Raw genomic sequence first — 14,408 nt, forward strand, 5'->3', positions numbered from 1 at the left:
CTTCCCCGTCCTTCCCTCTCTCTCTGATGAACTTAAAAAGGCTCAAGGGGAAAACCAAAAGGATTCCCAAACCGTCACAACGCTCCTATAATTTGTTCATGGTTCAGAGTTTTGTGATGGTCATAACAACATAGGCCTGTTATAAAGAAATGCAGGCGTCATGCCCGTTGGTGGCAAAGGGGCACATGCCCCCCTCAGATTTGTCCTGTTAAATGTTTTGTTGTCGGTTCTCTGTAATTACTAATAGCCATTTAGCAATTTTATGAAGTTAGTTTTACCCAGATTTTAGCAGAGATGCAGAGAAGCATATTTAGTTTCCTAAAAAAAAACACAGACAGCTCAAGATGTATACTCAGACATGCAGAAAAAGAAACATGTTATTTATTATTACTATTTTGTTATACATAAAATTATGCAAATTATTATGGCTCTATATTGCAGGGAAAATAGGTTTCAGATGTTTGGAGAAAAATACAAAATTCTCCAATTTACGGCCCGGGGAGGGGGCATAGTTGTGCCTGTTGTCATAGATTGAGGACTCATCGCGGATATGGATATTGCCAGAGGCTTTCCGCCATTTTAAAGTAGTCAACTGGATGGGGATTCCTATGAGTTTGGCACAATCAGCCAATGAAGAAGACGATAACCGAGGCTTTAAAATGAATATAGCCACAATGTCTTTTATTTATTTATGTTTTGCAAATGTTTCTTACTTTTTAACTCTGCATTGTTGGGAACGGGCTCGTAAGTAAGCATTTCAATGTGACAAATATAATTGTATTTTATGCCTTCACAGATGCTATAACGGCACAGATACAAAGATGCCTATCTCTACCGCCTGTTGTTCACTGTTATCTGCCCTCTCATCTGCTAGAATGGTCCCATCTGATCTCGCCTTCCATCTTTGAGGACATATTGCCATTGTTAGTGCGGACACTTGAATATCTTGTCAAAAATAATAGACAATCCTTGGTTGGACTACTGAAATCTGGCTGTGGCGTATGAGGCTTGTAAATTTATAAAGAAATGTCACCCTCTTGTGGAATGGAAAAATAACCATTTGGGCGAACCGGAAATGATGTGTGCAAGACTACATGCCAACCAATCAGCGTTTACGTTTCCCTCCACGACCAGATAGCTTTGTAGCTAAATGATACGGAACCCGAAAACCCACACGAACAACGCATTTAATTTAATTTGTTAGTATTTATTGATACATCAAACGACATCAATAATCAACGTTTGTTTACGGATAACACGCGTGGTAACGTACCACTATCGAGGATAAAGTAGCTTTAAATTGGTATTTTTAACTGCACCATCTTTATGTGAGGACAAAGGCCTACACATTGCTCGCTGCTTCCAAAGCATGTATCCCTCTTGGGGTAGTAACTATGGTGGTGGTGGCGGCCATCAACCACCTTCGCAGCAGCACTTCGGTGCGCCGAGGGGTCAGTCTCCTCAAGGCGAAGGCTTCGGGGGAGGATTCGGGGGCTATGGAGCTGCTACACCCGCAGCTGCACCCGGGTCAACGTTCAACAGCCTGCGGGAGCAGCATCTCCAGCAGATGCAGCAGCTACAACAGCTCCACCAAAAACAGCTCCAATCTGTGCTGCACCACGACAGGAACGTAAATGAAAACCCCTATGGCGGCAGCGGTGGTCCTGCGGCCGAGTCGTGGCAAGGCAACTCGGGATATGGGTATGGTTCAACGGGGACCGGTGCCCCTTCCTCATACCAGGAGGAGTATCAGTCCATGCAAGGCCCTTCAACTTATCAAGATGAGTATCAGTCCATGGAAACCGGGGCGCCAAGCCCACAACTTCAGCCACCGCAGCCCAAAGAGACCCAGCTTCCCCCATCAGAGGAGAACCCACCCCCATCAGAGGCGAACCCACAGGTACCCACTCAGAACAATGGTACACCAGCGACTAAATAGGTAAAGAAGAAAGAATCTTTGGCCCCAAAAGAGTCAAATTTCCGAGATGGAAACTCGGCTCAGGGAGAACGACTGCCCCCTCTCATTGAAGCCACGGAGTACTGCAGGCATTGTTAACAGAAAACAGGATCCCCATTATAATTTAATAGAAAAATGGCGATCTTCGTGGTCGTTTTTTTTAATTAATTTTTTTATTAAACGTGTATAATAATAATAATAATAACAATTTTCGAAGACAATCATGGTACCATTACTTGTTTCTAATACACGAGATGTATGTCCTTGAACCGTTATTGTAAAATTACACACAAAATAAGTTGTCAAATGTAGTTGCTAATGGCAACCTCCTATACCCCGGTCGGCCTTTAAACTGGGGATGTTATGTCTCCATTAGTGCTGAACAATTAACCAACATATAGGTTATTTTTCGGTTTTAAAACAACTAATCGACCAAACTTCGATTACATTTTTTTTTAAATTCCGTTTTTATTTAGGGTTTTATCTGTGAGCTCAATAAGGATCCAGACTGAACTGTGCGACGTAGCAGGGAGTTGTAGTTTCCAACAAGACAATGTTTTACATAGTTTAGTGTGTGAAACTTGCTAATTAACTACAATGACCATAATCCATTGCACATCTACTTTTCCTGTCCGTGTTTCTTTGATGCAGAGACAGGAATACGCGATCTTGAGGGGATACAGAAAGCAGCTGTTGCTTTAGCTGAATATACATGATCAGTGATTGATAGTTTGCATTCAGCGGTCATAAAAGTTATGCCTTATTTAATTTGAAGAACTACTAAATAGTGATTTTTGTCAGACAGCAGCTCTATAGAGATGATGACTTGGAATGAAATAGTCATTCAAATGTAATATACACAACTAAATTATTTATTATTTATTTAGTGTTGATTACTCTTAATGTTGATCATTTATTATAATAACGCTCCTTTTTTTAATAAGTCATAGCCTACTAATGATAATGACAAGTAGAGCAGCCTTGTATAACCACCACTGAGCTGTAGACCTCAGATCGCATCCTGTTTAATCTTAATGCCGCAACTGACTATAGTTTAATACTTATATAGGCTACTGTATCAATCATTAATTTGTTCATGTCATCACACCGCATACGAGTCATTCATGATTTGAAATGCAATCAAGCATTTTAGTTTTAAAATTAAAATAAAGCGAGCCTTGAATAATTAGCTTAAACAATAAATAAATTGTTCCTTTTTTAGAAATTGCATTCACAAATTAATACGATTGTTCGTATTCTTTGCAGTAATAAAGGCTTAAAAAAAAAAAACGTTACAACAGACTGGTACGCTTATAATTTATTTAGTGTTTACATTGTCCCGGTCAGAACAATTGTAGTGTAATCTATACCGCACCTGTTTGGCAGACAATAATATACACACAGCACTTGATCCATGCCTTCTTTTTCTTGATCTCTAGTATTTTCCACAATTAGTCACAAAATGAATATGCCTTGTCAGTATTTTGTACATGGCAGGAGAGTAACAATTCCAGACAGAATAACCTACTATTTTTTTTTGGGGGGGGGGGTGAACTCCAAAAGTCCTCTGATAATATTAGTCTTTTGTGAATCGAGATCCCTGTGGGTTTTTTTTTTGAGAGAAATGTCTCAGTTTGACAGCTGTTGCTTGCAGTTTGCACAAGAAAACAATAACTGATGGGATAAATTGAACTAAGTGCTGCGCATAAACTATATATGCTATGGACTACAAGCAGCCTATCGACTTTCATTGAATGCTTTTGTTCATATGTTTTGTGTGTCTGAACGGAATATTACCAAAATGCATCAGTAAAAAAAAAAAAAAACATTGAGCCTATTTAATGCAACTGTTGCTGTTAATAGATCGCAAAGCGGCAGCATTCAACTGACCTAAAGGTTTGGAAATGATACGATGGCTTTCTCATCCATAGGCTTCAAAATGCATCTCAAGTGCAATTGCACTGTTTAGCTCGCATCTGAAGGCTGGGGGACATTTAGGATGTACTGTGGATCGCTAAAATATCCTAAAATCCTGGCTTCTACACCTGCATTGCTTGCTGTTTTGGGGGTTTTAGGCTGGGTTTCTGTACGGCACTTTGAGATATCAGCTGATGTACGAAGGGCTATATAAATACATTTGATTTGATTTAATGATTATGATCACACTTCCTCAATTCAAATATGATGTCGACACTATATGAACGATGGTTTGGTTTGGTTTAGAAACTTGGGAACCAAGATGGCGTTATCCGTGTGGCCCCATCACCTAGACATGCTGAAATACAGTATCTTCACACCTAGAATTAAAAACCTGCAGGTTTCTGTCAAAACTGTCAACTTATTGAAAATAAAATAAGAATTACATGGGGGGCTGTTTTGGTGGTGAGGGGGGGGGGGGGGACTAAAATCGTCTTCTGGAATAACGGACATTCTGGAGCAATAATTACATCACCAACCTAGTAATACTAGTCCATTGTGAATAGGTATTTGGTCGCGTGCATGTGTCACGTAAAGAGAGCACGACTTGAGGGAATATTTTTCCTAAAATAGTTGATTTGATTAAAGCGCACCGGATGTGTCTATAGATTGGGGGGGGGGAAATACCCGTTCTAACATTTTGTTGACCAATCGATTGGTCGAAAGAACAGAAGGCTATTGGTCGACCAAGGTTTTTTGCTGTTGCCGGGGACAGCCCTAGGCCAATGACCATAGGAGTTGACGGAACAGCATAAAGATCTATCTGCGGCCAAGCTAGTTTCTCGCAGTGTTGTGATGAGATCTCGTCTACCTGCACAAGCTGTCATCACGTCTCAAGAGAAGCGCTGTGTCGCTAGAACACCATGCTAACCAGAATGTCTGATGTTGATATGATGCTTGTTGTTGTCGTCCAGGAGCAGCAGCAGTATTGGTACAAGCAGCATCTCCAGAACTTGCAGAGGCTGAAAGCAGAGAAGGCCAAACAGGGCCAGGGTGATGGCCCGGCACCCCCACCTCCCAAACCCCAGCCCCACTCGGCGGCAGCCGCTCCTCCCCCTCCAACGGAACCACCCAAGAACGCCCCTCCACCACCACCTCCAAAAGAGGAGCCCCCACCACCACCTCCACCCGATGACGCAAAGGTAAGGAGAAACCTGACTGTTTCACATGTCTGAGATAGACTGTGATTAGTATTGTAGGTGAGCATCTTGGTCTATCATAGACATAGCTACAATTTACAGGATCTCATGAGAATGAGAAGTTTTCAAACATTCCTGTGCAATATCGTCCGAACATACTCCGATGATGAGCTGTAACAATTCAATGATATGCCAGGTATTCACGTATCGGTTTCTCAATGTCATTGGGGGGGAAGACAACTAAATTAATATATTGGGTGAACTTTCACCTCTGTCCTTGAAGTGCAGTGTGGAGACAGAAAGATGTGACCTGATGAAGACGTGCCTCTGTGGAAGATCTAAGAACGTAGCCAATAGGCTAACTCAAATGTTTTGTATTTAACAGTGTCTTTGAGATTCCTGCTGTAATAAAAAGGGCTATACAAATCTAGTATCCTCACCTCCTCCTCCTCCTCCTCCTGCAGCCTGCCCCCACGACCCAGGACCCAGTAGAGGTGGCCCGCCTGCAGCAGCTTCAGAGTGCAGCGGCCCAGTGGCAGCAGGCCCAGCAGCAGAGAGCGGGCTACCAGTACCAAGCCCTGATGCAGCACCATGCTCAGCTACAGACCATCCTCAACCAGTACCAGCAGTGTATCCAACAACCTGCTCAGCTAGAGGTATCTCTATTGACATTTGTTTTAAGCTTTTTTTTTTGTTATTTATTTTTTACTCAACGAAAATGTTCATGATTCAAGATTCTTCCCCTCCTTTTTTAAAATTTTTAAAATTAATTTTTTAATATATATATTTTTTAGAATATAGCTGAAGTTGTGATCAGTTCTGTGCTTATTTCAATCCGTCTCATCATTATAGTAATTCACTTTCTTTGCGCAGCGTCTTGCATGGATAAAATACAGTTTGCGTGATTGTAGAACATGTTATCCTAGCATGCTCCTCACAACGTGTGTGTTGTCTGTTTGCTGTCGGGGGTTATTTTTGAAAGCAAAATTCTAATTTACTTTCGAAAGATGGACAATTTAAATAAGCCGATTCTATTCTCTGAGATGTCCTCTTCTTTATGTCAGGCCTATGCACAAGGCAAATTTCCACATTGTTTGGACAACAGTTTTTCTCAAACCCCCCTCCCCTCCCCGTGTAGACAATGTCTATGGCCATGCAGCTGAGTCACTATGAGACGCAGCAGAAGCAGTTTGGCCCGGTGTTTGAAGACTGGGGCCGCACCTTCAGCCAATGGCAAGAGCAGTTCCAGTCCTACCCACATAAAGACCAGCTACAGAACTACGAGTTACAGTGGAAACAGTGGCAGGAACAGATGAACTCCACCTCAGCACACCTACAGGTACAACCTGACAAACTCCACCTCAGCACACCTACAGGTACAACCTGACAAACTCTACCTCAGCACACCTACAGGTACAACCTGACAAACTTCACCTCAGCACAGGTACAGTACAACCAGACAAACTCCACCTCGGCACACCTACAGGTACAGTACAACCAGACAAACTCCACCTCAGCACACCTACAGGTACAGTACAACCAGACAAACTCCACCTCAGCACACCCACAGGTACAACCAGACAAACTCCACCTCAGCACACCTACAGGTACAGTACAACCAGACAAACTCCACCTCAGCACACCTACAGGTACGGTACAACCTGACAAACTCCACCTCAGCACACCTACAGGTACAGTACAACCAGACAAACTCTACCTCAGCACACCTACAGGTACAACCTGACAAACTCCACCTCAGCACACCCACAGGTACAACCTGACAAACTTCACCTCAGCACAGGTACAGTACAACCAGACAAACTCCACCTCAGCACACCTACAGGTACAGTACAACCAGACAAACTCCACCTCAGCACACCTACAGGTACAGTACAACCAGACAAACTCTACCTCAGCACACCTACAGGTACAGTAAAACCAGACAAACTCCACCTCAGCACACCTACAGCTACAGTAAAACCAGACAAACTCCACCTCAGCACACCTACAGGTACAGTACAACCAGACAAACTCCACCTCAGCACACCTACAGGTACAGTACAACCAGACAACCTGGGCCCGCAGGTGTTATTTTAATGTCTATTGATGGACATAAAATACCAAAAAATCAGCTCCAATTGATTTAAATTTAGAAATCTGTTCTGAAATATTACCTCACCTGAAAGAGGAATATAATGTGATTGGATACAAATGTAAGCAAGGTTTTTTAATTTTATTTTACCTTTATTTAACTAGGCAAGTCAGTTAAGAACAAATTCTTATTTTCAATGACGGCCTACTGGGGAACAGTGCATTGTTCAGGGGGCAGAACGACAGATTTGTGCCTTGTGGAGTTTATTTTTTTTGGGGGGGAACTGCAGTCTATAAATCATTAGTAATTATGTCCGGCCCCCCCTGACCACTCGCTCAAGAAAACATGTGTCTGAAGCTGAATCTAGTTCCCTGATGAAGGTGATATCTGTCCTATACAATAGACACCTGTGTTCAGTCTAGTCGTTGTATTTCCATCTGTGTACGTTGCTGGCTACACCCTAACCAGGTTCATGTAAAAACACTTGATGTAAAATATATATATATATTAATTATATAAAAAAATATATATATATATATTTTTAAATGTGTGTGTGTGTGTATATATATGTGTGTATATATATATATATATATTAATTAATTATATTTAAAAATATATATATATATATATTAATTATATAAAAAAAAATATATATATATTTTTAAATGTGTATATATATATATATTTTAATATTTTTAAATGTGTGTGTATATATATATATTTATATATTTAAAAGGGCCTCTTAAATGTGATTTGATTGCAGGAGAGGGTGACCACCCTGCGAGCCATGCAGCAGCAGTACGGAGGTGGTGGTGGGCAGTACGGCGCTGACCAATACAGTAGTAGTGACCGGTATGGTACTGGAGGGTATGGGGACCAGTACAGCCAATATAGTCAGTACCCACACTCTGGACCGGACTCGCAGATTCAACAAGTCCCCATGGTGAGCCCGTCTATGCCGTCCCAGCCAGGTAGCCAGCCCTCGTCCACCTCTGGACCCATGTCCCAGGGCCCTCCACCAGGGCAGCACGGCCCCTCCAACGCCCAACGTGTTGGAACCTCCACAGGAGAATCGCAGCACGGCCTCTCCAATGCCCAACGTGTGGGAACCCCCACAGGAGAACCGCAGCACGACCTCTCCAATGCCCAACGTGTGGGAACCCCCACAGGAGAACCGCAGCACGGCCTCTCCAATGCCCAACGTGTGGGAACCCCCACAGGAGAACCGCAGCACGGCCTCTCCAATGCCCAACGTGTGGGAACCCCCACAGGAGAACCACACCACGGCCCTCCACCGGGGCACCACGGCCCTCCACCGGGGCACCAGGGCCCTCCACCAGGGCACCAGGGCCCTCCACCAGGGCACCAGGGCCCTCCACCAGGGCACCAGGGCCCTCCACCCGGGCACCAGGGCCCTCCACCCGGGCACCAGGGTCCTCCACCCGGGCACCAGGGTCCTCCACCCGGGCACCAGGGCCCTCCACCCGGGCACCAGGGCCCTCCACCCGGGCACCAGGGCCCTCCACCCGGACACCAGGGCCCTCCACCCGGACACCAGGGGCACCAGGGCCGCCCTCCACCAGGGCACCAGGGCCCTCAGTCAGAGCAGTACAACCTGTCTGGACCCCTTGGTAGAGGGGCAGGCCCAGGAGGGAGAGGGTTGGCCAGACCACCAGGTCCACAAGGAGGACAGCCTCCGTCCTACCAAGGCCCCAGAGGACCAAGGTAACTTGTGTATTCACGACATAATGTTATTAAACCCCCCCCCCCCCCCTACCCTCTTTACCAGGTCTCCCTTTGGGAGAGATTTTGTTTGTACCTAAAAGTGACAACTTGGATACAAAAAAATATTAAAAAAACAAGGTTAAATCAAACATTGCCATTTTTCATTTACAGGCTGTTCAAACATTCATGTGTTTTCTTTCCACAAAGGTTTGACGGTCCGAGAGGGAACGGCCCGCGGTTTGACCAGCAGCAGTCCGGTCAACAGCAGAGGTTCAACGCTCCACCGGGTCCCAGGTTCAACCAGCAGCGCCCAAGGTTTGATCAGCTTGGCCCCAGAGGACCAGGGCCTCGGTTCGGACAGCAGGGACCCCACTTCGACCACCCCCCGAGACAGAGCCCCCCAGCCCGCTTTGAAAGGCCCCCGGGTCACTCAGCACCTTATATAGGCCCACAGCCTAAACCAGACACGGGCAAAGACACCAAACTACCTCAGGGTAAGACTGAGATGCCAGCAGGCTCCAAGCCTCCTGGTATTAAACCTACTGGGCCAGCTAAACCAGTAGCAGGCAGTACAACTAAGCAAGGTGAATTGGCAGAACCAGGGGATATGTCAGAGGACATGTTGGAGTCCCTTGGGAGCTTCTTCGTCCAAAACGACCCCATCCCTCAGACGAAAGCAGAGGCTGATGCTGCTGCTGCTGCTAGTAAGGACTCCAAAAAGGAAGAGGTGACCCCCCCTGCTGCTGCCGGTGCCAAGCACCCCCCTTCTGTAACCCCGGAAATCGCTTCCCCTGCCAAGAACACTCTCAAACCAGGTGGACCGGCCGGGCCGTTGAAGACCAACGTCAGTAACAACAACGGGCCTCAGGGACCACAGGGGCCTAAGCCTCACGGACCGGAGCCGCCGAAGACCAACACAATGACCAACCAACCCGCTGGTCTTCTGGGGCTCATGGGCCGTGGTAGAGGGGGACGTGGCCAGCCTCTAGGGCCTGTAAGAGGGGAGGAGGACGGAGGTAGAGGACGAGGGGAGGCGGACGGAGGGATGAGGGGAGGGAGAGGACGAGGGGAGGCGGACGGAGGGATGAGGGGAGGGAGAGGACGAGGGGAGGCGGACGGAGGGATGAGAGGAGGGAGAGGACGAGGGGAGGCGGACGGAGGGATGAGAGGAGGGAGAGGACGAGGGGAGGCGGACGGAGGGATGAGGGGAGGGAGAGGACTAGGAGAGGCGGACGGAGGGATGAGGGGAGGGAGAGGACGAGGGGAGGCGGACGGAGGGATGAGGGGAGGGAGAGGACGAGGGGAGGCGGACGGAGGGTTGAGGGGAGGGAGAGGACGAGGGGAGGCGGACGGAGGGATGAGGGGAGGGCGAGGGGAGGCAGATGGAGGGATGAGGGGAGGGCGAGGGGAGGTGGACGGCGGGATGAGGGGAGGGAGAGGGCGAGGGGAGGCGGACGGAAGGATGAGGGGAGGGAGAGGACGAGGGGAAGCGGACGGCGGGATGAGGGAAGGGAGAGGACGAGGTGGTCTATGGGGACGTGGAGGGAAACAGTCGGGTATCCCAGACTTCAGTCCCAACACTATCCCTCTGGGAGGTGGGAGGACGGAGGACGACATGGAGGGGGTTCCTTACGACTACAGACCTCCTCATGAAGAGATGAGATCACAACATGGAGGACCAGAGGAGGACTGGCAGGACTGGCAGCAGGACCCTTCACTGGAGAAACCTGAAGGTCCTCCTCTGCCTGAAGAGGAGATGTGGGTCCCTGAAGAGCACTACTACCCTCCAGAGGACTACTACGAAGACCCAGGGAGAGGAGGTCCCCCTATGGGGAGAGGAAAGCCTCTAGATGGGCACCACTGGGAGGAAGCAGACCCCCCACCTCCAGAGTACTGGGGAGAGGAAGGAGATCCCTACTGGATGGACCGGAGGCCCCCTCCTCATGGCATGAGAGGAGGCCCCCGAGCCCTGTTCCCCCCTGGGCGTGGTCGCCCCCCACGAGGCAGGCCCGGCTTCATGCACCAGGGTGGTCCCAGACGCCCCCTTCCTCCTCCTCACGGAGCCATAGACCCCCATGAACCTCTCGGATCCCCCATGGATCCTGACGATGACATGGACCCTCTGGGACCCCCGCTGCATCGGGACTACAACCCCAGAGGGCCCATACACCACGATATGATGGAGCGAGACATGAGGGGACGGCCTCCTCCACCTAGAGAGATGATGGACAGAGATCTGATGGGGCCTGGTGGTCATCCTCCATATCACGACATGGAGATGGACCCTGGCTGGCCCCCGGGCCCCGGACGACCCCCCCACCTCGGCAGAGACGGGCCGAGAGGTCCCCCTCCGCCTCCCCATGAGATGATGGAGCGGGGAGGGATGAGGAGGCGTCCGTTGGGACCTCGGGGCGCCCCAATGGGCCGGGGCGTGATGCGGCACCCACCTCGCTCACTCGAGGACTTGGAGGGGTACCCCCATGAGGGGTATGGGGAGGGGTTTGGTGGTCCCGGTGATGATGGGTATGGAAGAACGCTGCCGCCACGTGACTGGCCGGACCACCCCTCACATGAGTACGACTGTGAGGAGGAGTATTATCCCCAGGAGCCTCCTCGTGTTGGGGTGTGGGACAGGGAGAGAGAAGGACCACTACCGGAGAGGGACTATTCTCCCTACCCTTCCCGCGGTCCTCCACCTCCCCCAGACCGTTTCAGAGATGACGAGTGGGCCGATGAAAGAGAGCGAGACCGTCCTCCATACCCCTACGAGGGAGACAGAGAACGTCCTCCATACCCCTACGAGGGAGAAGAGCGTGGAAGAGGAGGAGAGCTTCGAAGTCGAGACTTCCCGGACGACCCTTCGTACAGGCACGATGAACGCCCCTACCCATCCCCTGCTGAATGGGAGAGACCCAGACCACCCCTTCCAGAGAGAAACTACCCCCCAGATTTTGAGGGCCATAGGTCCCATTACGACGGGCGACCCGAGCCCTCTAGATCAGATCAAGGTATCCCTCCATCCACCCCTTCTCAGGCCCCTGCTCCTCCCAGTACTGGACCAGACAGTTCTCAGGAACCAGCTTCACAGGGAACTGGACCGGGCATACTGGCTCTGTCACAACGACAACATGAGATCATCCTGAAAGCTGCCCAGGAGCTGAAGCTTATCAGGTAAATTATAGAGACTCACTGTTTTTCCCCCTAAGATAGAAACTGTCTTTGGGTCTTTCCATGTACCTGTAATATGTGTGTAATATGTATATATACAGTACCAGTTAAAAGTTTGGACACCTACTCATTCAAGGGTTTTTCTATATTGTTACTATTTTCTACATTGGAGAATAATAGTGAAGACATCAAAACTATGAAAATTAGCCATATGGAATCATGTAGTAACCAAAAAAATGAGTACACGAGGGAACTAAGCACGCATCCCTGGGGGGCCGGTGTTGAGGATCAGTGTGTCAGATGTGTTGTTGCCTACTCTTACAACCTGGGGGTGGCCCGTCAGGAAGTTCAGGATCCAGCTGCAGAGGAAGGCTCTCTTTAGTCCCAGGGTCCTTAGCTTAGTGATGAGCTTTGTGGGAACTATGGTGTTGAACGCTGAGCTGTAGTCAATGAACAGTATTCTCACGTAGGTGTTCCTTTTGTCCAGGTGGGAAAGGGCAGTGTGGTGTGCGATTGAGATTGTGTCATCTGTGGATTTGTTGTGGCAGTTTGTGAATTGGAGTGTGTCTAGTAGAGGTCGACCGATTATGATTTTTCAACGCCGATTATTGGAGGACCAAAAATAGCCGATGCCGCTTAATCGGACAATTATAAAAAATAAAAAAAATTAAACATCCTTTTTTATATTTGTAATAATGACAATTACAACAATACTGAATTAACACTTATTTTAACTTAATATAATACATCAATATAAAATCAATTTAGCCTCAAATAAATACTGACTCTGCGTGCAATGAACGCAAGAGAAGTGACACAATTTCACCTGGTTAATATTGCCTGCTAACCTGGATTTCTTTTAGCTAAATATGCAGGTTTAAAACTATATACTTCTGTTTATTGATTTTAAAAAAGCATTGATGTTTATTGTTAGGTACACGTTGGAGCAACGATACGCACCGCATCGATTATATGCAACGCAGGACATGCTAGATAAACTAGTAATATAGTAGTTAACTACCGGTAGTGATTATGATTGATTGATTGTTTTTTATGAGACAAGTTTAATACTAGCTAGCAACTTACCTTGGCTTACTGCATTTGCGTAACAGGCCGCCTCCTCGTGGAGTGCAATGTAATCAGGTGGTTAGCGCGTTGGACTAGTTAACTGTAAGGTTGCAAGATTGCTGTGCTGACAAGGTAAAAATCTGTCGTTCTGCCCCTGAACGAGGCAGTTAACCCACCGTTCCTAGGCTGTCATTGAAAATAAGAATGTGTTCTTAACATTAAATAAAGGTGTAAAAAAATATATTTTAAAAATCGGCCAAATCGGTGTCCAAAAATACAGATTTCCGATTGTTATGAAAACTTGAAATCGGCCCTAATTAATCGTCCATTCCGATTAATCGGTTGACCCCTAGTGTCTAGGGTTTCCGGGAAGATGTGAGCCGCGACCAGCCTTTCAAAGCACTTCATGGCTACCGACGTGAGGGGAGGTAATCATTTAGGCAGGTTACCTTCGCATTCTTTTGAAAATGTCAGTGAAGACACTTGATGGTTGGTCCACGCATGCTTTGAGTCATGGTAATCTGTCTGTGAATGTTGACCTTTTTAAAGGTTTTGCTCACATCGTCTACGGAGAGCGTGATCACACAGTCGTCTGGAACAGCTGGTGCTCTCATGCATGCTTCAGTGTTGCTTGCCTCGAGGAGGAGGTGTAATGGTGTGGGGATACTTTGCTGGTGACTCTGTCTGTGATTTATGTAGAATACAAGGCACACTTAACCAGCATGGCTACCACAGAATTCTACAGCGATACGCCATAACATCTGGTTTGTGCTTAGTGGGACTAGCATTTGTTTTTCTACAGGACAATGACCCAACAAAACTCTAGGCTGTGTAAGGGCTATATAACCAAGAAGGAGAGTGATGGAGTGCTGCATCAGATGACCTGGCCTTCACAATCACCTGACCTCAACCCAATTGAGATGGTTTGGGATGAGTTGGACTGCAGAGTGAAGAAAAAGCAGCCAACAGGTGCTCAACATAGAACCCCTTCCAAGACTGTTGGAAAAGCATTCCTCATGAAGCTGGTTGAGAGAATACCAAGGGTGTGCAAAGCTGCCATCAAGGCAAAGTGTGGTTACAATGAAGAATCTCAAATATAAAATATATTTTGATTTGTTTAACACTTTTTTGGGTTACTACATGATTCTACCATTAAAATTATAGACTGATCATTTCTTTGTCAGTGGGCAAACGTACAAAATCAGCAGGGGATCAAATACTTTTTTCCCTCACTGTATACACACACACACACACACATTTATTATTATTTCGGTTAAGAAAA

At 47.2% G+C, this 14,408-nt stretch overlaps 1 protein-coding gene across 1 annotated transcript in view; it reads left to right on the forward strand.

Moving 5' to 3' along the window:
* Window positions 1–1,162: 1,162 nt before the first annotated feature.
* LOC139414891 (YLP motif-containing protein 1-like) overlaps window positions 1,163–14,408 on the forward strand; it is a 46,086-nt gene continuing 32,840 nt past the window's right edge. The window contains exons 1-8 of the mRNA XM_071162493.1: window positions 1,163–1,900; window positions 4,849–5,076; window positions 5,538–5,729; window positions 6,212–6,412; window positions 7,929–8,577; window positions 8,737–8,890; window positions 9,098–10,079; window positions 10,341–12,061. Coding sequence (XP_071018594.1) covers window positions 1,370–1,900; window positions 4,849–5,076; window positions 5,538–5,729; window positions 6,212–6,412; window positions 7,929–8,577; window positions 8,737–8,890; window positions 9,098–10,079; window positions 10,341–12,061 — 4,658 coding nt within the window. The 5' untranslated portion in view covers window positions 1,163–1,369. The remainder of the gene's footprint in view (window positions 1,901–4,848; window positions 5,077–5,537; window positions 5,730–6,211; window positions 6,413–7,928; window positions 8,578–8,736; window positions 8,891–9,097; window positions 10,080–10,340; window positions 12,062–14,408) is intronic.

The sequence above is a fragment of the Oncorhynchus clarkii genome, chromosome 8, assembly GCF_045791955.1.
Source record: "Oncorhynchus clarkii lewisi isolate Uvic-CL-2024 chromosome 8, UVic_Ocla_1.0, whole genome shotgun sequence".
In the NCBI taxonomy this organism is placed as follows: Eukaryota; Metazoa; Chordata; class Actinopteri; order Salmoniformes; family Salmonidae; genus Oncorhynchus; species Oncorhynchus clarkii.